The 27,256-nt window shown below is 36.8% G+C and overlaps 1 protein-coding gene across 2 annotated transcripts in view; it reads right to left on the bottom strand.

Annotated features, from left to right (window-relative positions):
- PSD3 (pleckstrin and Sec7 domain containing 3) overlaps window positions 1–27,256 on the bottom strand; it is a 1,090,324-nt gene that overhangs the window by 889,904 nt on the left and 173,164 nt on the right. Inside the window, exon 1 of one of the 2 annotated variants that reach the window (XM_053703212.1) lies at window positions 5,107–5,303. The exons of the other annotated variant lie outside the window; for it this stretch is intronic. Coding sequence (XP_053559187.1) covers window positions 5,107–5,137 — 31 coding nt within the window. The 5' untranslated portion in view covers window positions 5,138–5,303. Of the gene's footprint in view, window positions 1–5,106; window positions 5,304–27,256 lie in introns of those variants that run through there. 2 annotated transcript variants of the gene reach the window in all.

Below are 27,256 nucleotides of genomic sequence, written 5' to 3'. Positions count from 1 at the left end.
TACCGATAATGATCTTTGTGAATCGGTATGTGAAGGTAGGCATCCTTTAAGTCCACTGTGGTCATATATTGACCCTCTTGGATCATGGGTAGGATGGTCTGAATGGTTTCCATCTTGAACGATGGAACCCTTAGGAATTTGTTTAAGATTTTGAAGTCTAAGATTGGTCTGAAGGTTCCCTCTTTTTTGGGAACCACAAACAGATTTGAGTAAAACCCTTGCCCTTGTTCCGTTCGCGGAACTGGGTGGATCACTCTCATCACTAAGAGGTCTTGTACACATTGTAGAAATGCCTCTTTCTTTACTAGGTTTGTTGATAACCTCGACAGATGGAACCTCCCTTGTGGAGGAGAAGTTTTGAAATCCAGAAGGTATCCCTGAGATAACCTGGGCGAAGAGAGAAAGTCTGTCCCCCACTAGATCCGTCTCTGGATAGGGGGCCCTGTCTTCATGCTGTCTTAGGGGCGGAAGTAGGCTTTTTGGCCTGCTTGCCCTTGTTCCATGACTGGTTGCCTTTCCAACCCTGTCTGTAACGAGCAGTAGTTCCTTCCTGTTTTGGAGCGGAGGAAGTTGATGCTGCTCCTGCCTTGAAGTTACGAAAGGCACGAAAATTAGACTGTTTGGCCTTTGGTTTGGCCCTGTCCTGAGGAAGGGCGTGGCCCTTACCTCCCGTAATGTCAGCAATAATTTCCTTCAAACCGGGCCCGAATAAGGTCTGCCCTTTGAAAGGAATGTTAAGTAGTTTAGACTTGGAAGTTACATCCGCTGACCAGGATTTGAGCCATAGCGCCCTGCGCGCCTGTATGGCGAATCCGGAATTCTTAGCCGTAAGTTTGGTTAAATGCACTACGGCATCTGAAACAAACGCATTAGCCTGTTTAAGGGTTCTAACTTTGCTCAAAGACTCATCCAATGGTACTGTGCGAATCGCCTCTACCAGAGACTCAAACCAGAATGCCGCTGCAGCCGTGACAGGCGCAATGCATGCAAGAGGCTGCAAAATAAAACCTTGTTGAACAAACATTTTCTTAAGATAACCCTCTAATTTTTTATCCATTGGATCTGAAAAAGCACAGCTATCCTCCACCGGGATAGTGGTACGCTTGGCTAAAGTAGAAACTGCTCCCTCCACCTTAGGGACCGTCTGCCATAAGTCTCGTGTGGTGGCGTCTATAGGAAACATTTTTCTAAATATCGGAGGAGGGGAAAAAGGCACACCGGGTCTATCCCACTCCTTACTAATAATTTCTGTAAGTCTTTTTGGTATAGGAAAGACGTCAGTACACACCGGTACCGCATAGTATCTATCCAACCTACACAATTTCTCTGGGATTGCCACCGTGTCGCAATCATTCAGAGCCGCTAACACCTCCCCTAGTAACACGCAAAGGGTTCTCAAGCTTAAATTTAAAATTTGAAATTTCAGAATCCGGTCTCCCCGGATCAGAACCGTCACCGACAGAATGAAGCTCACCGTCCTCATGTTCTGCAAATTGTGACGCAGTATCAGACATGGCTCTCGTGTCATCAGCGCGCTCTGTCCTTAACCCAGAGCTATCGCGCTTACCTCTTAATTCGGGCATATTATATAATACTTCTTTCATAACATTAGCCATATCATGTAAAGTGATTTGTAAGGGCCTAGATGTACTTGGCGTCTCAATCTTACGCATCTCCCGAGCGGGAGATGAAGGTACTGACACGTGAGGAGAGTTAGACGGCATAACTTCCCCCTCGTTGTCTGGTGATAATTTCTTTATCGGTACAGATTGACTTTTATTCAAAGCAATGTCAATACAATTGGTACACATCGTTCTATTGGGCTCCACATTGGCTTTTGAACATGATGAACAAACAGTTTCCTCTGTATCAGACATGTTTAAACAGACTAGCAATGAAACTAGCAAGCTTGGAAATCACTTTCAATAAGTTAACAAGCAATATAAAAAACGCTGCAGCGCTTTTAAAAACACAGATATAGTTAAACAATTCTTAACAAGAAGTGTATTAATTAGCAGAGGATTGCACCCATTAGCAAAAGGATGATTAACCCCTCAATACCCAAAACGGATATCAATTAAGATTTAACGCTTTTAATCACAGTCAAACACACCGTCACAGATCTGCTGTGACTGATTACCTCCCTCAAAAATGAATTTTGCAGACCCCTGAGCTCTCTAGAGACGTCCTGGATCAAGGAGGAAGAAGCAGGAAGACTGTGCTAGAATTTTAACTGCGCAACAAGGCGCTAAAACAAGGTCCCTCCCACTCCTATTACAACAGTGGGAGCCCTGATATAACGGTTTCTATGCAGAAAATTACGTTAGCCGTGTGTAAAACTTTCATGCCCAAAAGGATTTATCACCAAAGTACCTCACAAAAACGAATAACAAGCCAGTAAACGTTTTAAAAATAACATTTTCCAATGTCATGCAAAGTTATCACTAAGCCTGCTACCAGTCGCTTCCACTGCAGATAAGGCTTAAACATTATTTTAGTATTAACAGTATTTTTTCAGTCAAATTCTAGTCCCTAGAAAATAACTCGACTGCGCATACACTTATCAGCCTGATACCAGTCGCTACTACTGCATTTAAGGCTGTACTTACATCATACGGGTAACAGCAGTGTTTTCTTAGTCAATTCCATTCCCAGAAAATAATGTACTGCACATACCTCATTTGCGGAGGACCCCGCATGCTATTCCCATTTTCTGAAGTTACCCCACTCCTCAGAATGTCGAGAACAGCCAGTGGATCTTAGTTACGCCTGCTAAGATCATAGACAAACGCAGGCAGTTTCTTCTTCCAAATACTGCCTGAGATAGAAAAACAGCACACTCCGGTGCCATTTAAAATAACAAACTTTTGATTGAAGAATAGTTAAGTAAAAACTCCAACTCCTCCCGCGACCTCCTTCTTTGTTGAGGGTTGCAAGAGAATGACTGGGTATGACATGTGAGGGGAGGAGCTATATAGCAGCTCTGCTTGGGTGATCCTCTTGCAACTTCCTGTTGGGAAGGAGAATATATCCCATAAGTAATGGATGACCCGTGGACTGAACACACTTAACAAGAGAAAGTCCATTTAAAACATGTTAACGTTACCATAAATCTCAGCTAACTTTTCTCCGCATTTTTACAATTGCAATCATGAAGAAAATTATTGAAAGTGAATCTGAAATGCCCTACGAACAGCATATTAAAGGGATAGTAAAGTTAAAATTAAACGTATGTGAAACCCCAAATTTTTCTTTCATGAAAATTTTAAATATCTTTCCAATTTACTTCTATGATCTAGTTTGCTTAGTTCTTGTGGGATCCTTTACTGAAAAGCATACCTAGGCAGGCTCAGGAGCTGGAAGCCAGCTTCTGATTGGTGGCTGCACATATATATCTCTTGTTATTGGCTTACCAATATGTACAGCTATCTCCCAGCAATGCATTGATGCTTTTTCAACAAAAGTATAAGGAGAATAAAGCAAACTTGATAATCAAAGTTGAATGTCCCTTTAAAGCAGTGTTTCCCAACCGCGGTCCTCAAGCACCCCCAATAGGCCTAGTTTTAATTATAGTTGAACTAACGCACAGGTTTAGTAATCAGCTGATCAGTAACCAACCTGCTCTCATCCATCAGCTGATTATTTCACTTGTGCTCTAGTTCAGCTATAATGAAAACCAGGACTGTTGGGGGGTACTTGAGGACCGCGGTTGGGAAACTGCTTTAAATGGGCACCAAGTCAAAATTACACTTTCATGATTCAGATAGAGTATGCAATTTTAAACAACTTTCCAATTTACTTCCATTAACAAAATATGCACAGTCTTTTTATATTTACACTTTTTTGAGTCACCAGCTCCTACTGAGCATGTGCAAGAATTTACAGAATATACAGTATGTATATGCATTTGTGATTGGCTGACTCCTGTCAGCAGGAGTAGAAATAGACATAACTTTGAAATTTGTCAGAAAAAAATGTACTACTCATTTGAAGTTCAGACTAAGTGCATTGCATTGTCTTTTGATCATACATATTATATATATATATATATATATATTATGCAAATCATCTGTATTTACTAGTCTTTTAAATAATGCCTAATAATTAAAAACTAAAAAGTTGGTACAGTTCAGCCATTAAGTTTAATAGCAATACCTCATTCTAATACTGGAACTCCTCAAGCCACGAGTGTTGAAGTTTAGTTGGTGAAGCTGCCGTAATGTTATGAAACAAAAGTGCTAAATATATTCAGGAGTTCTAGAGGTTAAAAGAGAATTTGCAGGCTTAGACTCAACTGCAGGCAACCCCCTAAATAGACTGTGAATTCCAATATGTTCAAATAGGAGACACATCTGCAGAAAATTATTGTATACAGAAAAGGAAGCCAGGCAAGAAATGATTGTACAATGGGGACTGTAAAAAAAAGAAAACGTGGGAATGTTTTGGGAGGAATACTGCAGAGAAAGGTAAAAATGTGCTGGTTATTGAGAGAAGGGCTATAAAGACAACTGCATTAACATTAGATTCGAGTCAGTGCTATGTGATATTATCAAAGGTACCACGTCTACTACAGAGCCCTTTAATATAGACTCCTCCCATTCTGACAGGGCTTTCTCTAGTAGAAAAAAAAAAAAAGAAAGAAAGAAAATAATAAAAAAAAGAGAGGAAAATCTGTCCAGGATAACATTTGGGGGGCACTGCCATCAGCAAGGAAGGATTTTAAAACCAGAGAAAATCGGGATCACAAGATTACAGGTAACCATCTAATCTGTGTGTTTCATTCATGCAGCAGAGACTTGGCATTGTGTGGTAAGCAAGCTGACATTGCATTTTATATGGATGCAGGGACAGACGTAATGAATTCTTCTGTCGCTGCTGTTCCACATGGAGTTTATAGATAAATGACTGGAGCAGATTTTTTTTTTTTTTCATCTAAAAAAAAATAAATAAGAAGAAAGCTCAGCCAAAGCATCCTACTGCAAGAGGCATAAAGAGAAAAAAATATGTTGCCAGAAATAGATTCAGATTATCAGTGACTGACTTGAAGAAATAACGTATGGTGTCACGACAAGGTAATGAATACCATTGATAGCAGATGCTACTTACAGTGGCAATGGCAGCTACAGCAGTTACCCATCGATCAGTAAGCTACAAGGATCATCAGTTTGTTTCTCCAATAAAGTTACCTAAAAGGAAGGCGGCTAAATCAGGCTCCGCTATTCACATAACTGGAAGCATACTAGTTTCGAATTTCCTGGCACAGTCTTGTCCAGCGCTGCACACAGTGATGTAAATGGCAGAGCGTCTGAGAATGAGGAGGGAGCTGCAGAATCATTCTATCCAACCTTAAAGCAAAAAAAAAAAAAAAATCCCTCTGCAAATTGCTACGGTGATGTATTGTATGTATCTATTACTGTGGATATAATTATGTACGCAGCAGTTACTACTTTTTTTTTAATTATTATTACTGCTATGATATATATATATATTTTGCATATGCTTTAATAATTAATTGAATGAGGCATTTCTGTCAAATAAATAAATAAAATATAGCAAATTAATTGCTAGCAGAATGTAGCATTGTGATATGAAACAGTTATAGACTTCACTTGGGATTTATACGGAAGAATATCTGCAATGAGATATTCATGGATAAAACAGGAATTCTCACATTGGTTGAACATTTTAAAACAGATTTTTTTTTTTTTAAATATCTGATGCAAAATAATGATGTTTTGGTGTTGCCTGTTTTTGCTTTTTTGCTTAATTTTCATAAAATTGTTTTTCAATTAAACTCTAATATATATATATATTTATATTGAGATATAGGGGCCAAATGATCAAGCTCCGAATGGAGCTTGATGCCCCTGTTTCCGCGCGAGCTTTCAGGCTTGCCGGAAACAGTAGTTATGAAGCAGCGGTCTTTAGACCTGAGGCTGCGGACATCAATCTGCCGATCCTATCTGATCAGGCTGATTGGCCGCGAATCTGCAGGGGGCGGCATTGCACAAGCAGTTCACTAGAACTGCTTGTGCAAAGATAAATGATAAATGCCAACAGTGTATGCTGAGCGGATCATGTTGGACAGACCGATGATAAATCGTCCCCTTTGTTACAATTTTTCTTTAGAAAGTCTTTTTCTGTTGTATAGTTCAACCATAAGCTAACTTAAAGGGCCATTATAGTGAGAAAATATAATATAATTCATTAGAGCGTGTCATTTTATCACTAGCAACCTTGATATGCTATTTGTTTTCACAAAGAGGTTAAATACGTAGTTAAAGTACAACTTACAGCTGGATCGTGCATTTGGGTCAGCAGCAGTTTCTGCTTCGGAACAGCAATTTTGTGCAGCTCCGGAGCAGTATGTTAACTATGTGTTTAACCCCTTGCTGGAGGTTAAACACATAACAACCTAGGGTCTTTAGTAATAGAATTTCATGCTCAAATGAATAAAAGCATAAACATTTTTTCCCTTTAATGGTCCTTTAAAGGGACAGTTTACTCCAGAATTGTTATTGTTTAAAAAGATAGATAATCCCTTTATTAGCGATTCCCCAGTTTTGCATAACCAACACTTATATTAATATGCTTTTTACCTCTGTGATTACCTTGTATTTAAGCCTCTGCAGACTGCCCCCTTATTTCAGTTCTTTTGACAGACCTGCATTTTAGCCAATCAGTGCTGACTCATAAATAGATCTACAGGAGTGAGCACGTTATCTATATGGCACACATGAACTAGCGCTGTCTAACTGTGAAAAACTGTCACTGAGATAAGAGGTGGTCTTCAAGGGCTTAAAATTTAGCAAATGAGCCTACCTAGGTTTAGCTTTTAAAAAAGAATACCAAGAGAACAAAGTAAATTTGATGATAAAAGTCAATTGAAAAGTTGTTTAAAATTACATGCCCTATCTGAATCATGAAAGTTTAATTTTGACTTGACTGTCCCTTTTAACTACACTAATACATTAGAGGGGTCATATCAGTGCATTAACGTGCATTTCAGACACCACGTGTCCGATGCGCATGCTTTCAATGTTGTAAAGCTCTAACTCCCCCCACACATTTCCTTCTATGGCTGTATCTATATATATATATTGTTCTTTTGGTAGAATGCAAACATTCATAGGGATTATCTGCTGGAGCATGCCTAGAAGCTGTGAACTCAATTGAAATACAATGCCTGTGTCTAAACATTGATAAGGGGGTTGGAGTTGGCTGCTCCAGGCAGTTTAGCTATGTAATTCATTTTGATTATTTTTGAAAATCATTTCAAAAAAACTTGACAGCAATTTTTAAACAATTTTTTATGCAAACAATTTTTAATTAATTAGCCCTTTAAGGATATGCACAGATCTCAACCTGTTTTATGTCCCTTTAATCCACTACCTTTCATAGCACAAATAAGTTTATTTCATTTAAAGGTTTTGTTACAAATTGTCATATATGATTATATGTGTTTATAACAGAAGATACTTTGATTATTATGACACAGATGTAGGGAATGGTTTTTTTTATTAATTTCACACAGTTCTCTATTATCTATGAAATCTTAAAGGGACAGTGAAGTCAAAATGAAACTTTCATGATTCAGATAGAGCATGCAGTTTTAAACAGCTTTCCAATTTAATTCTATTATCCAATTTGCTTTGGGGTCTTGTTATCCTTTGTTGAAGTGTAAACCTAGGTAGGCTCAAAAAGAGCAATTGACTACTGGAAGCTAGCTTTTGATTGGTTGCTGCATATGTATTTCTCTTGTCACTGGCTCACCTGATGTGTTCAGCTATCTCCCAGTAGTGCATTGCTGTTCCTGAGCTTACCTAGGTTTTCACTTAAACAAAGGATACCATGAGAAAAAAGTAAATGTGCTAATACAAGCATTTTCTTCAAGCTTTCAATTGGAAAAAAAATGCTTCTGAGAAAAAATTTCAGAGATGTATTATAACATTTTTCATGTATATGGCAAATAACATATTTATTTATAAAATGTTTTACCGGGAATATACACCTATGGATAGGGTGCACGTGCCTTCATATTTCATATTGCTCTAAGTGCCAGAGATATCACCGTGCACAAGCATCAGATGAAATGTGTGCAACTTTCTCAGAAGCAGGAAGTTATAAAAAGTCAAAATGTGTAGAGACCAATAAACTGCGCTTTTGCCCAAGTGATTTTGATTGCATGTACAAAACTAGCCAGAACATTATGCATGTACTTATGTATTTAGTCAATATTATTGCTGAAGTAGAGGACTGAACATACTTAACCATAAAACGTTACTGTTTTAATAATGAGTTGAAGGTTTTAATGCTTCCTTTGTGTATTTCTTACTGGCAGAGGACAGGAGATCACTTAGTAAGAGTCGCAGCAGACTATTGTAGACTATCATGTCTTGGTGTATTCATATACAGATAGATAGATAATATATTATATAGACAGACAGGCAGACATATCGTCATCCACACTTAAAGGACCAATCAATGCAGTAGAATTACATAGTTAACAAGTGCATAATAAAAAAACAATTCAATAACACTTAGGGGCATATTTATCAAGCTCCATATCTAAAGACCGCTGCTCCATAACCTGTCCGCCTGCTCTGAGGCGGCAGACAGAAATCAACCCGATCGAATACGATCGGGTTGATTGACACCCCCTGCTAGCGGCCGATTAGCCACGAATCTGCAGGGGATGGCATTACTTGCTGGTGCAATGATAAATGCCGAGAGCGTCTGCTGTCGGCATTTATCGATGTGCAGCGGACATGATCCCCAATATCGGATCATGTCCGCTCGCACCATAATAAATAGGCCCCTTACTCTGAATTTCAAATAAGCAGTAGATTTTTTTATTGACAAATTATTTTTTTTCTCCCATTTTCCACACCCCTCCTGTATCATGTGACAGATATCAGCCAATCACAGACTAGTATACGTTTACCCCGTGAGCTTGTGCACATGCTCAGTAGGATCTTGTTCCACAGAAAGTGTGAATATAAAAAGATGGTGCAAAATTTGATAATGGAAGTAAATTGGAAAGTCTCTTAAAACTGCATGCTCTATCTGAATCATAAAACTTTATTTTGACTTGAGTGTCCCTTTAAAGGGTTCAAGTTGTTTGCCCATACATTTGTTAATGATACAAGTTTTTCTTTATTTCTGGGAATCAGTACCTACTAGTTTGTAAAGGTTTATCTAAAAAGTGACAGTCTACTCCAAAATGTTTAATTTAAAAAAAAGATAGATAATGCCTTTAATACCTATTCCTAAGCTTTGCACAAACAACATTGCTATATTAACCCCTTAAGGACCACAGCACTTTTCCATTTTCCCATCTCTGACCGTTTGGGACCAAGGCTATTTTTAGATCATATCTTATAAATTTACTATAATTTTTTTTATATAAAATATGAGGAAAAATGGGGAAAAAATGCACTTTTTCTAACTTTGACCCCCAAAATCTGTTACACATCTACAACCACCAAAAAATACCCATTCTAAATAGTTTCTAAATTTTGTCCTGAGTTTAGAAATACCCAATGTTTACATGTTCTTTGCTTTTTTTTGCAAGTTATAGGGCAATAAGTACAAGTAGCACTTTGCTATTTCCAAACCACTTTTTTCAAAATTAGCGATAGTTACATTGTAACACTGATATCTGTCAGGAAACCCTGAATATCCCTTGACATGTATATATTTTTTTTAGAAGACAACCCAAAGTATTGATCTAGGCCCATTTTGGTATATTCCATGCCACCATTTCACCGCCAAATGCGATCAAATTAAAAAAAAAATGTTAACTTTTTCACAAACTTTAGCTTTCTCACTGAAATTATTTACAAACAGCTTGTGCAATTATAGCACAAATGGTTGTAAATGCTTCTCTGGGATACCCTTTGTTCAGAAATAGCAGACTTATATGGCTTTGGTATTGCTTTTTGGTCATTTGAAGGCCGCTAAACTCCGCTGCGCACCACACGTGTATTATGCCCAGCAGTGAAGGGGTTAATTAGGGAGCTTGTAGGGTTAATTTTAGCTGTAGTGTAGTGTAGTAGACAACCCCAAGTATTGATCTAGGCCCATTTTGGTATATTTCATGCCGCCATTTCACCACCAAATGCGATCAAATAAAAAAAATCATTCACTTTTTCACAAACTTTAGGTTTCTCACTGAAATTATTTACAAACAGCTTGTGCAATTATGGCACAAATGGTTGTAAATGCTTCTCTGGGATCCCCTTCGTTCAGAAATAGCAGACATATGTGGCTTTGGCGTTGCTTTTTGACAATTAGAAGGCCGCTAAATACTGCTGCGCACCACACTTGTATTATGCCCAGCAGTGAAGGGGTTAATTAGGTAGCTTGGAGCTTGCAGGTTAATTTTAGCTTTAGTGTAGAGATCAGCCTCCCACCTGACACATCACACCCCCTGATCCCTCCAAAACAGCTCTCTTTCCTCCCCATGCCACAATTGTCCCAGCCATCTTAAGTACTGGCAGAAAGTCTGCCAGTACTAAAATAAAAGGTATTTTTTTATTATTATTATTTATTTATTTTTTTAAACATATTCTGCTGTGTAGGATCCCCCTTAGCCCCCAACCTCCCTGATCCCCCCCCTAAACAGCTTTATAACCCTCCCCCTCTACGTTATTGTGCGCCATCTTGGGTACTGGCAGCTGTCTGCCAGTACCCAGTTTACAATAAAAAAAAAAAAAAAAAAAATTCTGCAGTGTAGCTTCCCCCCCTTAAAAACCAACCCTCCCAGATCCCTTAGATCACAATTCCCTCTCTCCTCTCTCCCCACTTTATTTGGCAAATAGTTTCATAGTGTAGCGGTTCCCACCCGCTCCTGCCCTGTGCACGCGCCCGCCCCCATGCACGCTCCCGGCGTCCCCTAGCGTTATCCCGCCCCCTCTAACACGCAACCCTCATTGATGGTCGCCCATCCGCCTCCCACATCGGCTCCCACCCACCAACGATTGCGGCCATCAATGTTCGATGCAGAGAAGGCCACAGAGTGGCTCTCTCTGCATCGGGAAGGCTAAAACATGTTATTGCAGGATGCCTCAATATCGAGGTATCACTGCAATAACATGAAAGCATCTGGAAGCGATCAGGATCGCTTCCACCGCTTTCAAACACCAACGACATACAGGGTACGTCCTTGGTCGCTAAGGACCTTTTTTTGTAGGACGTACCCTGTACGTCGTTGGTCCTTAAGGGGTTAATATACGTTAAACCCTTAAACCTCCACATTTTTTACTGTCTCTAAGCCACTACAGACAGCCTCTTATCTCAGTGCATTTTTACAGCAAGACACTCCTAGTTCATGTGTGCCATATAGATAACATCGTGTTCACTCCCATGGAGTTTTTTATGGGTCAGCAGTAATAGGCTAAAATGCAAGTCTGTAAATAGTCCTTAGATAAGAAGGCAGTTTGCAGAGGCTTAGATACAAGGTAATCACAGAGGTAAAAAGTGTATTAATATAGCAGTGTTGGTTATGCAAAACTGGGGAATGGATAATAAAGGGATTATCTATCTTTTTAAACAATAACAATTTTGGAGTAGACTGTAGATAGTGATAGATAGATAGATAGATAGATAGATAGATAGATAGATAGATAGATAGATAGACAGACAGACAGACATAAAACAAGCACTCACAGGACTTACAGATAGGTGGATTCATTCTGAGGACTAGAATTAAGAAACCCTACTCAACTCATGAACTTTGATTTAAATGAGTAAGCACCTTCCATGTTGCACTTGCATCAGTAATTACATTATAGTAAAGCGTCCCTTTGTATACATATAGCACAGCCTAAACTTTGTGCCACTTTCTAAAAATATGGAGAGTCAATGTCTCTGCTATGGTAATAATAACAGTTGTTCAGCTGAGAGTGTTAATAATGGCTAAAGAAGAGCCTGCAACAAAAAATGATTTATAGAGAAAGAGAAGCCGTCTGCCAGGAACAAACAACAGCTCAGTGGCTTGTTCTATGGCCCAGTTACCACCTGGGAGTAGCTTCTTTTAGTCCAATTGTGCTTTTCACAGTGGAAAACTTGATTTATAATTAAAACAAAATATTATAGGGATGATGTACTTAAAATTTTAAAGGGAGACAATTATTTAGCCATAATAAATATGTTGCCAGACTTTTCAAGATAAAAGTAACACTAAATCTGCATAATACCCTTTCTGTGTTTATGTTGCCAACTTTAAAAAATTAGGAATGCATGTGACGCGAAGATTGAATAAAAAGCAAGGATAGATACAGTATGGACCACTACATACAGAAAAAGATAGAATAGTATTGTTCTGTTTGCTAGTACACACCCAGCTAAATTACAGCTGTGTGCCACTGGCTTAAAAAGGGTTAAATCGCTGTTTTGTGTGTGTATGTGTGTTAATGGCCGAGTAGGGTTAAATCATTCTGTTTTATGTGTGTGTGTTAATGGTTCAAGTAGGGTTTCTAGTTCTCTTGTTATCCTTTGCTGAAGGAACATCACAAGAGACAAATGTGTGCAGGCACCAATCGGCAGCTAGTGTAGGATATGTGCGTATTCTTTTTCAACAAGGGATACCAAGAGAACGAAGCACATTTGAAAATAAAAGTACATTTAAAAGTGTCTTAAAATGACACGCTCTATCTGAATCATGCAAATTTAATTTTGACTTTCCTACCCCTTCAAAGCCTATGAAGCTAATTAATTAAAGGTCTTGCGGATCAGGTCCGCAAGACCTCGCTGAATGCGGAGAGCAATACGCTTATTCAGCGTTGCACCAGCAGCTCACAAGAGCTGCTGGTGCAACGCCGCCCCCTGCAGACTCGCGGCCAATGGGCCGCCAGCAGAGAGGTGTCAATCAACCCGATCATATTCGATCTGGTTGAATTGTGGCAATTCCTGTCCGCCTCATCAGAGCAGGCGGACAGGGTTATGGAAAAGAGATTAAACGTCTTGCGTCTTTAGACCGCTGCTCCATAACTTGTGTTTCTGGCGAGTCTGAAGACTCGCCAGAAACATGGCCCTTCAAGCTCTCCATACGGAGCTTAATAAATGGGCCTCTATGAGTCACTTGTTAACCTGATGGTCTGTGTTACTAACTCACACTGGGGTTACAGCAATACTTGCTAAGTGTTAATAGTTTAGCATGTTTTAATCATTGTTTTTTGTGCTTTACCTATTCACAGGCATTACAAAACGGTTTGTGTGTTACTGACTGAAAGTGCTTTATAACTGTTATACACTGCTGCCATACATGCACTCTCCAGAGTCTACATAGATTTATTCTTCATCAAAGGATATCAAGAAAGCAACATTTGAGTACAGTAGCAAATTGTAATGTTGTTTGCATGTTCTATCTGAATCATGAAAGCTTAATATTGACTTGACTAGTTCTTTAATGTTCATTTAAAGGGACGGTCTACTCCAGAATTTTTATTGTTTAAAAAGATGGATAATCCCCTTATTACCCATTCCCTAGTTTGCATAACCAACACTGTTATATTATTATACTTTTTACCTTTGCCTCTGCAGACTGCCTCCTTATTTAAGCTCTTTTCACAGACTTTTTAGCCAATCAGTGCTAACCCCTAGGTAACGCCCTGTATCTGTGAAAAACTGTCAAAATGTATTTAGATAAGAGGAGGCCTTCAAGGGCTTAGACATTAGCATATGAGCCTACCTAGGATTAGCTTTGAACTAAGAATACCAAGAGAACAAAACAAATTTGATGATCAAAGTAAATTGGAAAGTTGTTTAAAATGGCATGCCCTATCTGAATCATGAAATTCTGACTAGACTGTCCCTTTAAACACTAAATAAATGCTAGATTGAATGATGCATTCAAAAGAAAAGATTAGTCAGAGGATAACATGTAGATGTATCATTAGTTGTTCAAATAAATACTGACAAAATTAGTGTAAAAACAATGGGAGCTGCCATGTTGTAACTTAGGTTACTTTCTCTGCTGTGGCCAATTTGGGACAGTTATAAATCGGTCACTATTTGGCTGTGTGGAATATAACAGTGTTCTGCACTTCCATTTCTAACAGGAACTGAAATGCTCACAAGTTCAGAATGGAATTACCGGAAATGAGGACAAAATAAATAATGAAAGTATATTATAGAATATATATATATATATATATATATATATATATATATATATAGATAGATAGATAATCATTTTATGTTACCGTCTCAGGGTGTTTAATGTCCCTTTAATCAGTGCTTTAAATATTTTAGCTGGGCCACTAGGTTGCCAAAATGTACCTTTTTTGTGGCATTATTAACTGGAGTCTTGAATAAACACTATCAACAAAAAGCAAGCACAAGCATTAGCGGAAAAGCAAAGAATGGAAAGCACAGCAGTTCAGTGGGAATTTTGTATCATAATGTTATTTCTATCTTTATCCCCCACGATTCACAGCTATTTTCATACACCTACTTTACCGTACATTTGACACTAGCTATTTCAGTCTGTAGTACTTGACACACAATAGCAAGCATGAGAGAAAGATCTATTCTTAATACAGGAAGCAATTTGTATTAATGATATGTAAAGAACATTATCATTGCCATATTTTAAAGGGACAGTATACTTAAAATTCAATTACCCATAAAAAGCAAAAATGTAATTCTACATAAAGGCCTAGATAACAAGTGGAGAGCAAAACTGCAAGCATTAGGGTGCATTTGCTTTGCTTGAGCACAATCTTTACCAGTTCAAAGTCATTATTTATCACACAAGCGAACTTCTAGGGGCCGATATATCATGCCCCTGTTTCCGCGCGAGCCTTCAGGCCTGCCGGAAACAGAAGTCCGCCTGCTCTGAGGCCGCGGACAAAAATCAACCAGATCGAATACGATGCTGTCGGCATTTATCGATGTGCAGTGGACATGATACGCTACATCGTATCATGTCCGCTCACACTATGATAAATCTACCCCATAGCACGCGCTAACATCTGCATGTCATATACAGCAGGTGCGTTAATTCCTTCACATAACAGAATTATATGGGGGTGCGCAGTGGAAATAACGTTAGATAATGCTTGAGTGCAAAGCTGATTAAGTGCTAAAAATCTGCTCAAGTAGTGGAGATCTTCATTTAGTTCATTGCTGTACTGTTTCAATGAAGCTTTAAACACAAAAGACTTCACACTTACACATATACAGGGCAAAATGTATCATTATGCAAATGGACCGGATTCAAGTGTTGTGGGGTGTATATGTTCCTCATATTTACCATTGCACAAACGAACACTCGTACAATGCCACCCTACTACCCTCGTGCAACCAAATGCGTGAGAGTAGGGTTTGCCGATCAAATTAATCTGGGGTGATTTTCATCCACCAAATCCACGTTGGCAAGAGGGTTTACGAAGCGTTAGTTTAAACCGCTGCTTCATAAATATCAGTTGCAGGCTCAAATGAACGAGTCTGCATCTGATCGAGGCATTGCCCTCATGATAAATCTCGCCCATAGTAAATATGCACACATATATTCCTTCTGCCCCTTGTTATATACCATATCGCTTTAAAGGGATATGAAACCGTAAAATTAACTTCAAGCAAAAGATATCTGATAAGCCTGTTTTGTAGGTGAGCAAAAGTGTTTAGTAAGACTAAATGCTTGGAAGCAAGCCCACACAAATCTATTTAAATAGGTGCAAGTATAAATAGAAATCTAGAATTTTCTTACAAACAAAAAACACCTGGCTCAGCACGTTCTCGGAAATATCAAATCTAGAAATGGAACAATTTTACCAGAGCAGCTGCATCTTCCTGATATGCGAACATGGTAATGCATGCGGCTCATGCCCACTCGTGTCATATTACTCCATTTGTCGAAAAAGATTAAAAAGGATACTTTAAAATTCCTAGCCACTAGGGTGATAGATTTAGATGATCCAGTAAGTTGCTCAGCTGTTGTGCAATTTAAAGAGAGATTTAAATGAACTGTGTTACTGTAAAAAAATTTTTTTTTTTTCATTTTAATGTGTTTCAAATGACTTGTTATACCAGCTGCAGAGCATAAAATGTATGGGAATTTGTACTTTTAGAGTTATTTTTGTATATGAAATAGTTTTTGTTGCTCTTTGAAACCACAAACCATTCAAATGGGCTGAGCTTTCAGGAAGAACAGATCTCATTATCGTATCACTCTATATAAACACAAAGGCTTCCTTATATCTTATATCTATCCAAGGAAACAATTTAAAATAAGAATTTTGGTATCTCTCAGTTCCACCCCACACATATTGTGTTTTTCTTCTTCATACAATTTTAAACAAATTTTCCAATTTACTTCTATTATCAAATTTGCTTCACTCTCTTGATAGCCTTTGTCAATGAGCAGCAATGCACCACTGGGAGCTAGCTGAACAAATCTAGTAAGCGAATAACAAGAGGAATTAATGTGCAGTCATCAGCAGCTAGCTCCCAGTAGTGCATTGCTGCACCTTAGCCTACCTATGTATTTTTTCAACAAAGGATACCAAGAGAAAGAAGCTAATTATATAATTAGAAGTAAATTGGAAAGCTGTTTAAAATGGCAAGCTCTTTGTAAATCATGAACGTTTAAAGGGACAGTTAACGTTTAGAATAATGTTATATAATTCTGCACACAGTGCAAAATTATATAACATTATTTTAGCGGTAACATATAAAATTAAAAGTATTTCCAGATTTTAAAGTGTAAAGTTGGACTCCGCTCCAGGATCTACTGAGCAGGTCTTGGATATCCAAAGCGCTTTGCGGGCTTGCTGGTTAGTCACAGCATGCCCGGTAGGAGAGATAAGTAATAAAATATTCATTTTCAATTGTTTTCTCAAGTTATTGGGTTTGGTATACAGACAGAGATAATATAAAGAAGCATGTGTGTGCGCAGAAACTAATAAAATAAGGAGATTTTATTTCACTACAAACACAGCCCATTTTAATGGACTGTGCTGTCAAAGAACAAAACTAGCTATTTAATATACAGAAAATAAACCTAAAGGAGTATTTTCTCATATATTTTATACTATGCTGCTGGTGTAACAAGTTACTAAAAACACATTTAAAGGGATATTGTACATTAGATTTTTCTTTCCATAAATGTTTTGTAGAGGATTCATTTATATAGCCCATCTGGGAGTGTTTTTGTAACAATGTATAGTTTTGCTTATTTTTTAGTAACGTGCTGATTTTCAGACTCCTAACCAAGCCCCAAAGTAACAGATGTAGGGCCAAGGCTACAGGCTCCTGCTTGCTCTTGTTTGTGTAATAAGTCTTTTCATATGGAGGGGTAGAGGGAAGAGGGGGAGTGTTTGCTCTTCCTGCTTTCTAAGACCCTTCCAGTGGGTGTCCCAGCCTAACCTCATGAACAGTACTAAACTAGGAGCTTCTAAGGAAGTTTTTAAAAGGTTTTATACTGGATTTTTAGATCAGTATCTGTGCATATTTTTCTTTATAATAGTGTCTATTACATACAGTTATATGAAAATTGGTGTATGCTGTCCCTTTAAGGGAAACTAATTTTACAGTGCACTGTCCCTTTAAATACTGAAACTTTTAGTATTGGTGGAAATTCAACAGGCAAAGTCAGCTACTTAAAATAACAAAATAAAGGCAGATGAGCTATCTGTAACCAATTTAATACATTCCAACAGGTAAATGGGTCAAAAGAAATGTATATAGTACTGTCCCTTTAAATAGACACTCAAGTCAAAATTAAAATTTCATTATTCAGATAGAGCATGTCATTTCAAACAACTTTCCAATTTACTTCTATTAACAATATGTGCACCGTCTTTTTATATTTTTGATTCACCAGCTCCTATTGAACATGTGCAAGAATTCACAGAATAAACGTATATGCATTTATGATTGGCTGATTGCTGTCACATGGTACGTGTATGCATTTTTGATTGGCTGTCACTTGGTACAGGGGGAGTGGAAATAGACAACTTTTAAAATTGTCAGAAAAAAAAATCTACTCATTTGAAGTTTAGTTTACTAAGGGGTCGATTTATGAAGCAGCGGCGGACAGGGGCACACATACATAATTGATAATAGGAGTAAATTAGAAAGTTGCTTAAAATTGCATGCTCTATCTGACTCATTAAAGAAAAAAATTGAGCTTAGCATCCCTTTAATTAAATGTAATGAACTATTTTAACGTATAATTTCTTAAAAATACATTTTTATTTCTCATTACTTGCACTCGCTCCATTTGGCTCATTATGCAAAGCCAACCACGAATGGCTCTACATATAGCCCTTGGGAGCACGCGCCGCCATGTTCATTCCCATGAATCATCTCTCATCATGTAGCAGGCGGAGGATTCATCTACTTTGTGTGAACACTGTCTTCACGCAGAGTGGTTGTCACGTGACACAGCGGTTGACGTTTTATATAAGCAATGCGCAATTGCTAATCTTTTTACCCAGGATTCACATATTTGGACAGCCGTGGAGTGTAAATGCCTATTGCGCATATGCTTGGGAATGTGCTTTTAATAATAAATGATGAATACAGCTCATTAAAATATGAGATGTGATTGGACAATAGGAGTTCAGACTTATTGTGACTACTCTAAAAATGTAATTTAACCCATTACATATTATATTACATTTTGAAGCTATGATAAGTTTTATGACCCTTTAAAGGGACAGTAAACACCTTGAGATTTGTATATAAAATGTTTAATCATGCATAATGAAACCAAGTTGCAATATATTTTCATTATTTATTTTGTACCATTTTCTTATCATTTAGCACTGAAAATTTAACCCTTCTGACTTGCCAAGGCTAACCCTGCTACACCACTGTCCCTAATTGGCTTTATAAGATGACAACTGCAAAACAATGTACTTTATACTAACTTTATGACAGTGACTAGCTTGTTGTCTGTGGACTAAAGCCCTGATTGGCTCCAACAAATAAGGCAAATGGTGGTGGAGTTTGGCTATTGAAAAATAACTGCAGTAAAAAGGATGTCAATTTGTTTTAAGAATGTTATGACTTGGCTGAGATGTTATTCTATAGCAACACAGTATAAATATCTTGTCATTTCAAGGTGTATACTGTCCCTTTAAATGGAAGCTTTGCCCCCCCCCAAAAAAAAAAAATACCCATGTATTCAGATCTTACTTTTGTGTAACTATGCTTTTTACAGTTATATAGCTCCTGTAAACTATTTTTATAATGTTATATTAATCCAACTGAACAACCAAAAAAACATCAAGCCTTCAAAGTGAATCAAAACTTTTTTCCAGCACGCTTACATTTCTCCTATTTCTTAAATGGATCTAAAACAGTCTGTTTCATTGTTGTAATAAAAAAGCACTAAGCTGTGGGTTAAACGTAATATAAATTGTAGCAATATGTATTATTCATCATTTTAAAAGGATTTCCATGCTTTTTTTTTCTTTTTGCTTTTTTAGTTATTTTTTGTTGGTTCATTACTTCCTGTCATAGCCCCACAATGGGGCTGTGGCCTCTACAGGATGGAAAAGGAGCAGTTTTACCTTTTTACGTGGTTGCTAGGAGACACATGCATTAGCTTTTACTACTACACTCAGTTACTTGTCCATGCTCAGTAGAGAACTTTTGCTGCAAAAATCATGTGACTGGATGGAAAAAAATAAATTGTTGATTTATATATTGTGATCAGTAACGTCAAGAAAAGCAAAGTGAAAAGATTATTTACACTTGATATATTTTTTAGCACTCTCTTGTAAAAACTTGAGTATTTACATGTCGAATACAAATATTACCCCCATAAAAAACTGTGTACAAATAACTTTCAAACGACAATTCAATGTATGTACTGTTGCTGAAAATGAATATCCATTTTTAATATTCTGATTCTTACAAACATCATTATTTACAGAAGTAGTTATTACTGAAATGTGTATCAGAAGAGATAATAAAGAAATAAAAATACAAATACAATCTCTTCCTAAAGGCAATTCAAAGAGTGTACTACTAATGATAATAAGGTCCATTTTTTAATATTCTATTTTCTGATTCATGCTACAATTATTATCTATAGTAGTTAGTGTTGTCCCCAGAATCGTTTTAATGGGTGCACCAACCGGCGGAATTTACTGAACGACCGACTAATATGATTGCCAATATTAAGCTCAAATTAGCTAATATCAAAATATTTAAATGCTTATTGCACAAATAATCATTAAATACATTTATGTTTAATTATGCAATTACAGACATCCCAAGTCTCCCTGATTGTAATAGTGGCTCCCTGATGCCAGCAAATGGAGTGGATGTGGCCCAAATCCGGAAAAGTGTTTCTTTAAAGAATGCCTTTAGTTGCCGGGACGTTATAGAACCCTCAAAGCATGCATCAGTAACCAAAATAAAATAAAACACAAATACTACCTTATGTACTGCACGTAATTAAACTTTATATTCTAAAATATGTGAGCATTCAACAAGCGTACGATCACTAGAAAATAGGTTTGTTGTATGTGGTTGTGCAATAAAGCTACTTTTTTTAATGTGACTTTAGTTGGAAGCTACTTTAATGATAAGTCTCTATCTTATTTAGGGTTTCAAGGTGTCCAATATATAACTGGGAGGGGGGGGGGCGCAGTAGCGGGAGAAGCCACCTCCCTGAAATGAGTTTTTGCAGGTTGGGATGTCTGCAATTATTTTGTGCTATGGATAGCAGAAAATGTTACAGTATTAGAAAGTATTACACCCGGCTGTTTGTCATAAGAAACCGCCACCTATACTGAAAATATTACATATTAATCTGATTGTATGATTTGTAGAAAGTTATGTAAATAAGAGACAAAAAGGTAAATTAGCATCCCAGTACCGAAATAATCGGTATTGCTCATTGAACTTCCACAGCATTAATTAGCATTTCAATAGCTAACTACTCTGTGTACAAAAATAATTAACATTAGCAGACCTCTTTCTGCAGGGCAAGCCCATTTAAATGGTCGTATGCTTGAGAACAATAGATTATGATTCTAATGAGTAAAAATAGTTGCTTCAAATATGAAAATAAACATGAAGGAACAATTTCAGATTAATTTAATTTAATACTTCCCCTTCAAAGGACCATTAAATACAGTAGAACTACATAGCCCTGATATATATTAAAATGACAAATACAACAGCACTTACTCTGAATTTTGAATGAGCAGTATGTTTTTTTCTGACAAATTTAAAAATGTGCTTTAATTTGATGTTTCCCTGTATCATGTGACAGCCATCAGCCAATCACAGACTCACATAAACATACATTGTGAACTCTTGCTAAGTAGCAATAGGTGCCACAGAAAGTGTGTACATTAAAAGACGGTGCACAATTTGATAATGGAAGGAAATTGGAAATTCTCTTAAAACTGCATGCTCTGTCTGAATGATGAAAGTTTAATTTGACTTTAGTGTTTCTTTAAGTTGTAATCTAATACTAAGCTTGAAACACCAACTTTTTCTGTGAACACTGCAAAATGTAATTTTTGCTTACTAATAGATCTCTTCATATTGAGGAACAAGCACATAGCAAACAGTTTCAGCTGCTGGGCATTTGCCAAGGGGGAGTGAATGGGAATCTGGTGGCAGGTCACAGAGTCAGTAGAAATGTGTCAGCATGCACATGTACACTAACAAACATGATCAGGCCACGTGTGTTGTCAGCTCCAGGAATGTATCTGTAAGTAATCATGCCACGTGCTCTCACATCATTTCACAACAGCAGAAACTTTCAGTTTGCTTTTATTTTAAGTAACTACAGCAAACCCTAAAGAAACATAAAAGCCACTGTTACATTTAAAGAGGCGCTGTACTGTAAAACTGGATGGACTGTGCATTGTGAAATTGTTTTCCCCTTAAAGTATTTCCAATGACTTGTTATACCGGGTACATATATGGGAAATCGCTCTTTTATGTTTATTTCGGCATTTGAAAAATGTGTTTTGCTCATTTAAATATCAAACAGTACCAGAGCTCAAAGGGGCATCAAACACTGGGCCTGGTGCCTGGATTTGTGAGTTCTGCTGAAATTAATTGTCCTACCTCCATACTGTATGTAGTGCTGCATTTGCACATTGCAGCCTCCTGCATCATGCTGTGAATTGTGTGCAGTGTTATAAGAATATACACACAGATTGTAGACTGGCACAGTGTGACATCACCAAACAATATAAAAAGTAAGCAATCTGTATTACCTGCATGATATCAATTTTTCTTTGTTCTCTTGGTATAGTTTGGTAAAGAATATAAACTAGGTAGGGTTAGAAGAAGTAATGCTGATTAGTGGCTGCACATATATCCTTCTTAAAGGGACACCGAACTCAAATTTTTTTCTTTCGTAATTCAGATAGAGCAAGCAATTTTAAGCAACTTTCTAATTGACTCCTATTATCAATTTTTCTTCGTTCTCTTGCTATCTTTATTTGAAAAAGAAGGCATCTAAGCTTTTTTGGTTCAGAACTCAGGACAGCTCTTTTTTATTGGTGGATGAATTTATCCACCAATCAGCAAGAACAACCCAGGTTGTTCACCAAAAATGGGCCGGCATCTAAACTTACATTTTTGCATTTGAAATAAAGATAGCAAGAGAATGAAGAAAATTTGATAATAGGAGTAAATTAGAAAGTTGCTTAAAATGTAATGCTCTATCTGAATCACGAAAGAAAAAATTTGGGTTCAGTGTCCCTTTAACATTGGCTCACGTGTTTAGCTGCCTCCAGTCGCGTATTTAGGTTTTGTGCTTCCCTGGGGACTCAACATTCTGGGTTGCGCTCTGCAAGCAATATCCAGGGTGCTAAGCTAAAGATGGGCTGGCTTGTAAGCTTACATTCCTGCTTTTTCAAATAAAGATACTAAGAGAACGAAGAAAATATGATAATAGGAGTCAATTAGAAAGTTCCTTAAAATTGCATGCTCTATCCGAATCATGAAAGAAAAATTGGGTTCAGTGTCCCTTTAAACTGCATGCTCTCATCATGAAAGATTCATTTTTTAATTGACTGTCCTTTTAAATATTTTACAGGTGATTAAAGTTTAAGTTTTAATATCCCTTTAATGAGAGCAGACTACTAACAAAAACCAATGTAAAATGGCCATGATGGGTCACAAGAGCCCCTTAAAAGTTCACGTTTGTATAAAAGCAGGAAAGTGTTATCATTTTTTTACCCCACCCAAATATAATAGGAAAATATAGTAAGAAACCCTATCCTCTATCTGCAATTCTCTGTTCCCTATGTAATCTACTGCAGTGCAAAAACGCATTGTATGTAAAGGGATATGAAACCCCAACATTTACTTTTTTGAGTCAGACAGAACATAACATTTTTACAAAGTATTCAATTGACTTCTTTTATCAAATTTGCTTCATTACCATAATATTCTGTGTTGAAGAGTCGGTGTCTAGAGCACCACATGGCAGGAAAAAGTGCTGCCAGATAGTGCTCTTGCAAATGAATAACATTCTTGCAATGCAAAGCTGCTGCCACATAGTGAGCTTACGTCCGTGCTTTTTAAACAAAAGATGCAATGAGAACAACGTTTTTTATAATAGCTGTAAATTAAGACGTTGTTTAAGCTTTCATGCTCTATCTATATCACTGATTTTCAAACCTGTCCTCAGGCCTCTAACAAGGCCACATTTTGAGGATATCTGAACTGGAGCACAGGTGAAATAATCAGCTGATTAGTAAAAAATGGTTATTTTACCGGCACTCATCCAAGGTAATCCTGAAAACCTGGCCTGTTGGGGAGGCCTGAGGGCAGGTTTGAAAATCGGTGCTCTATATGAATCATTAAAGAAAAATGTAGGGTTTCATGTCCCTTTAAACACTTTTGCTCTGGGTCTTTATAAAGTTTGAATGAACCATGCTATATAATAGGGGGGGGGGGGTATGTCCATTAAATTAGATGCCTACCAATGCCATAAATCAAATTAAATTAACTGCAATATAGTGTAAAAACGTCACACTTGTTGCAGATCGCTTCATACGTTATTGATTTATAATAGTATACAAATGACCTTTTGAAGGAGAAAAAAAACAATGAAAGCAAAGTTCAGCATTTCTCACACACTTCACCCATAGAAAAAAGCTAAAAAAAGAAATACAAATTGTAATATCCACTAATCCTCTGTTGCCTAAAGTAGGGTAATTGGATTGAGATGTTTTTAATTTATTTGCTTAAAGGGACATGACACCCCAACATTTTCTTTTATGATTCAGATAGAACATACAATTTTAAACAACTTTCCAATTTACTTCTATTATCCAATTTGCTTTATTCTCTTGTTATCCATTGCTGAAGGGACAGCATTGCACTACTGACAGGAAGCTGAAAATATCTATTTAGCCAATCACAAGAGACAAATGTGTGCAGGCACCAATTAGCAGCAGCTCCCACTAGTGTATGATATGTGCATATTCATTTTTTAACAAGGGATACTAAGAGAACGAAACACATTTGAAAATAGAAGTGAATTTAAAAGCGTCTTAAAATGACCGGCTCTATCTAAATCATGCAAGTTTAATTTTGACTTTCCTATCCCTTTAAATAGACAGGAAACCCCTACATTTTCTTTCATGATTTGGAAAGAACATACAATTTTAAACAACTTTCCAATTTACTTATATTGTAAAATTTGCTTCATTATCTTGTTATCCTTTGCTGAAGGAACAACATAGCACTACTGGCAGCTAACTGAACACATCTAGTTTTCCAATCACAAGAGACAAATGTGTGCAGGTACCAATCAGCAGCTACCTCCCTTAGTGTAGGATATGTGCGTATTTTTCAACAAAGGATACCAAGGGAACAAAGCACATTTGAAAATAGAAGTGAATTTTAAAGTGTTTTTTTAAAACAGCATGCTCCAACTGAATCATGCAAGTTTAATTTTGAATTTCCTATCCCTTTAAGGTCCTTGACTGAAGAGAGGGGTACTATGAAGGAACAGTATTTCTTTCATTATATTTTTTTTAGATTTTTATACTTCACATGCACTAAACAAATACATGGTGCAAATGAGGTTTCCAAGTAAACCCTGTTAGTTTATTATGCAAAGAAAACATTCAACAAATGACACCTCATATACTCATCATAATTGAAACAGAGAGAGAGATGTATGAACATTTTAATGCATGTCTGCATGATTAACTAATACATTCTGGACTCAAATCCTCATTGCAAGTGATGTTGTGGTATGCTAATAAATTATTAATGCACTGATTACTAACACATATATAAAATAGAGAAACACAATAAAAATGAACAAACATTGTATACATGTGTAAACAGCAACACACAACAATTAAATAATAATAATAATATAAATATCCTTGTTATAAATCATAAATTTCATATACAATTGTCTGGTTAAGAGTGTGAACATAATAAAATCTATTCACACAGCCATATAAACACTTACATATTAGTATACTGATGGTAACTCTCAAATGAGACGTTGTGTGTGGCCTACAGCACCACCATGTGGTTGGAGTAAGTAATGGGCCAATTCAAACAATTATTCTTTCATAGTCAGCCATTCTATCTTTTTTTAATATTATTATCTTTCTCATAGATTTACCTCGTAAACCAGCAAATTCATTAATAACATTTAATCATAATTAAGATACAATTTTATTTTAAACATTAAATTTACTCCACTTGTATAAAAGTTCATAAAACAAAATAATAGTTAAAAGTATACTGATAGAAGTGTTTTAAACACTATGGGCTAGATTACAAGTGGAGAGCAAAAATCTTAGCAATGTTGTGCGCTAACACTGCTCAAATTAGGGTTATAGCTTGTATTTCTGTGCTCCTATTACAAGTTCAGAGTAATATATTAGCGCCCAAGCAAAAGCATAGGGCTTGCTAACATCTGGATGTCGGTTAGCATAGGTCCGCTAAATCTCACTCCGGAATAGACTTTTATGCGGATACAATGAAAAACTAATTTATTGCACAAGTGCTAAACCAAAGGTGCACTAAACCGAAGGTCAAATAGTGGAGTTCTTCACTAAGTTTTAAACTATGTTTTTATATATATCGGTTTACTCCACAGAAAATAATGCCAGCTGGGTGGCATTATAAAGTAGCCGGGTAGGGGCAGTGTAATACTTTCTAATATTATTTTACTGCTATCCAAAGCACAAAATAAATGCATAATTTAACATAAGTTTATTTAATTATTTTGTTTGTCCAATAAACAACAACAAAAATTAATATTAGCTAATTGTAGCTTAATAGTGTCTAAAATTTTAGGCGGTAGTCATTAAAATCAGCCGGGTGGTGCATGTACTAAAAACGCCCAGGGGAGAACACTATATATATATATATATATATATATATATATATATATATATACTTACTGTATATATAGTAATCGTGGTAGTAATAATGCAATTCATGTAGAGACAGATATGTGGTAGGGTTAGGCTTGCGATTTGACATCATTTGATTTAATGATAATGTGTGCACCAAACATTGAAAACACTTAATATTCACTCATTTTAGCTTAATATTGGCTTAAATTCTAACCGGATGGTCAGTAAAATCAGCTGAGTGGTGTTCCTATAAATACGATTTGGGGAGAACACTGCATAATTAAGACTATTAATGACTATTTTAAAGGGATATGAAACCCAACTTTTTTTCTCTCATGATTCAGATAGAGCACGTGATTTTAAACAACTTTAGATTTTACTTTTATTTTCTAATTTGTTTTGTTCTTTTGATATCCTTTGCTTAATCATTCCTAGCTATGCTCAGGAGCTGCTGATTGGTGGCTGCACATATACGCCTCATGTTATTGGCTTACCCAATGCATGTAGCTAGCTCCCAGTAGTGCATTGCTGCTTCTTCAATAAAGAATACCAAGAGAATGAAGCAAATGAGATAATAGAAATAAATGGGAAAGTTGTTTAAAATTGTATGTTCTATCTGAATCATGAAAGAAAAATGTTAGGTTTCATGTCCATTTAAGATGTTGTTTGACAGTGCCATCTGTCTAATATTTTTTTAGTAACCAGCAGTATGTCAGGAATGAAATATTTTCAACTCCTTAAAAATTTTTGCCAGTCAGCAGATGGCCTTGATGCAAGACTTCTGTCTGCACAATACAAATACACACTCCTAGCGCTTTCGCTGAGGTCTGAATATCTTAAGCGTGCCTTTGCCGTGACAATAAATAAACGTGTTGCAACCAATGTATTACTTAAAGGGAAAGTAAACGCTAAAAAAACTATCATGC

Source organism: Bombina bombina, chromosome 2 (genome assembly GCF_027579735.1).
Source record: "Bombina bombina isolate aBomBom1 chromosome 2, aBomBom1.pri, whole genome shotgun sequence".
Classification (NCBI taxonomy): domain Eukaryota; kingdom Metazoa; phylum Chordata; class Amphibia; order Anura; family Bombinatoridae; genus Bombina; species Bombina bombina.
This window is presented reverse-complemented; position numbering and strand designations above follow the sequence as displayed.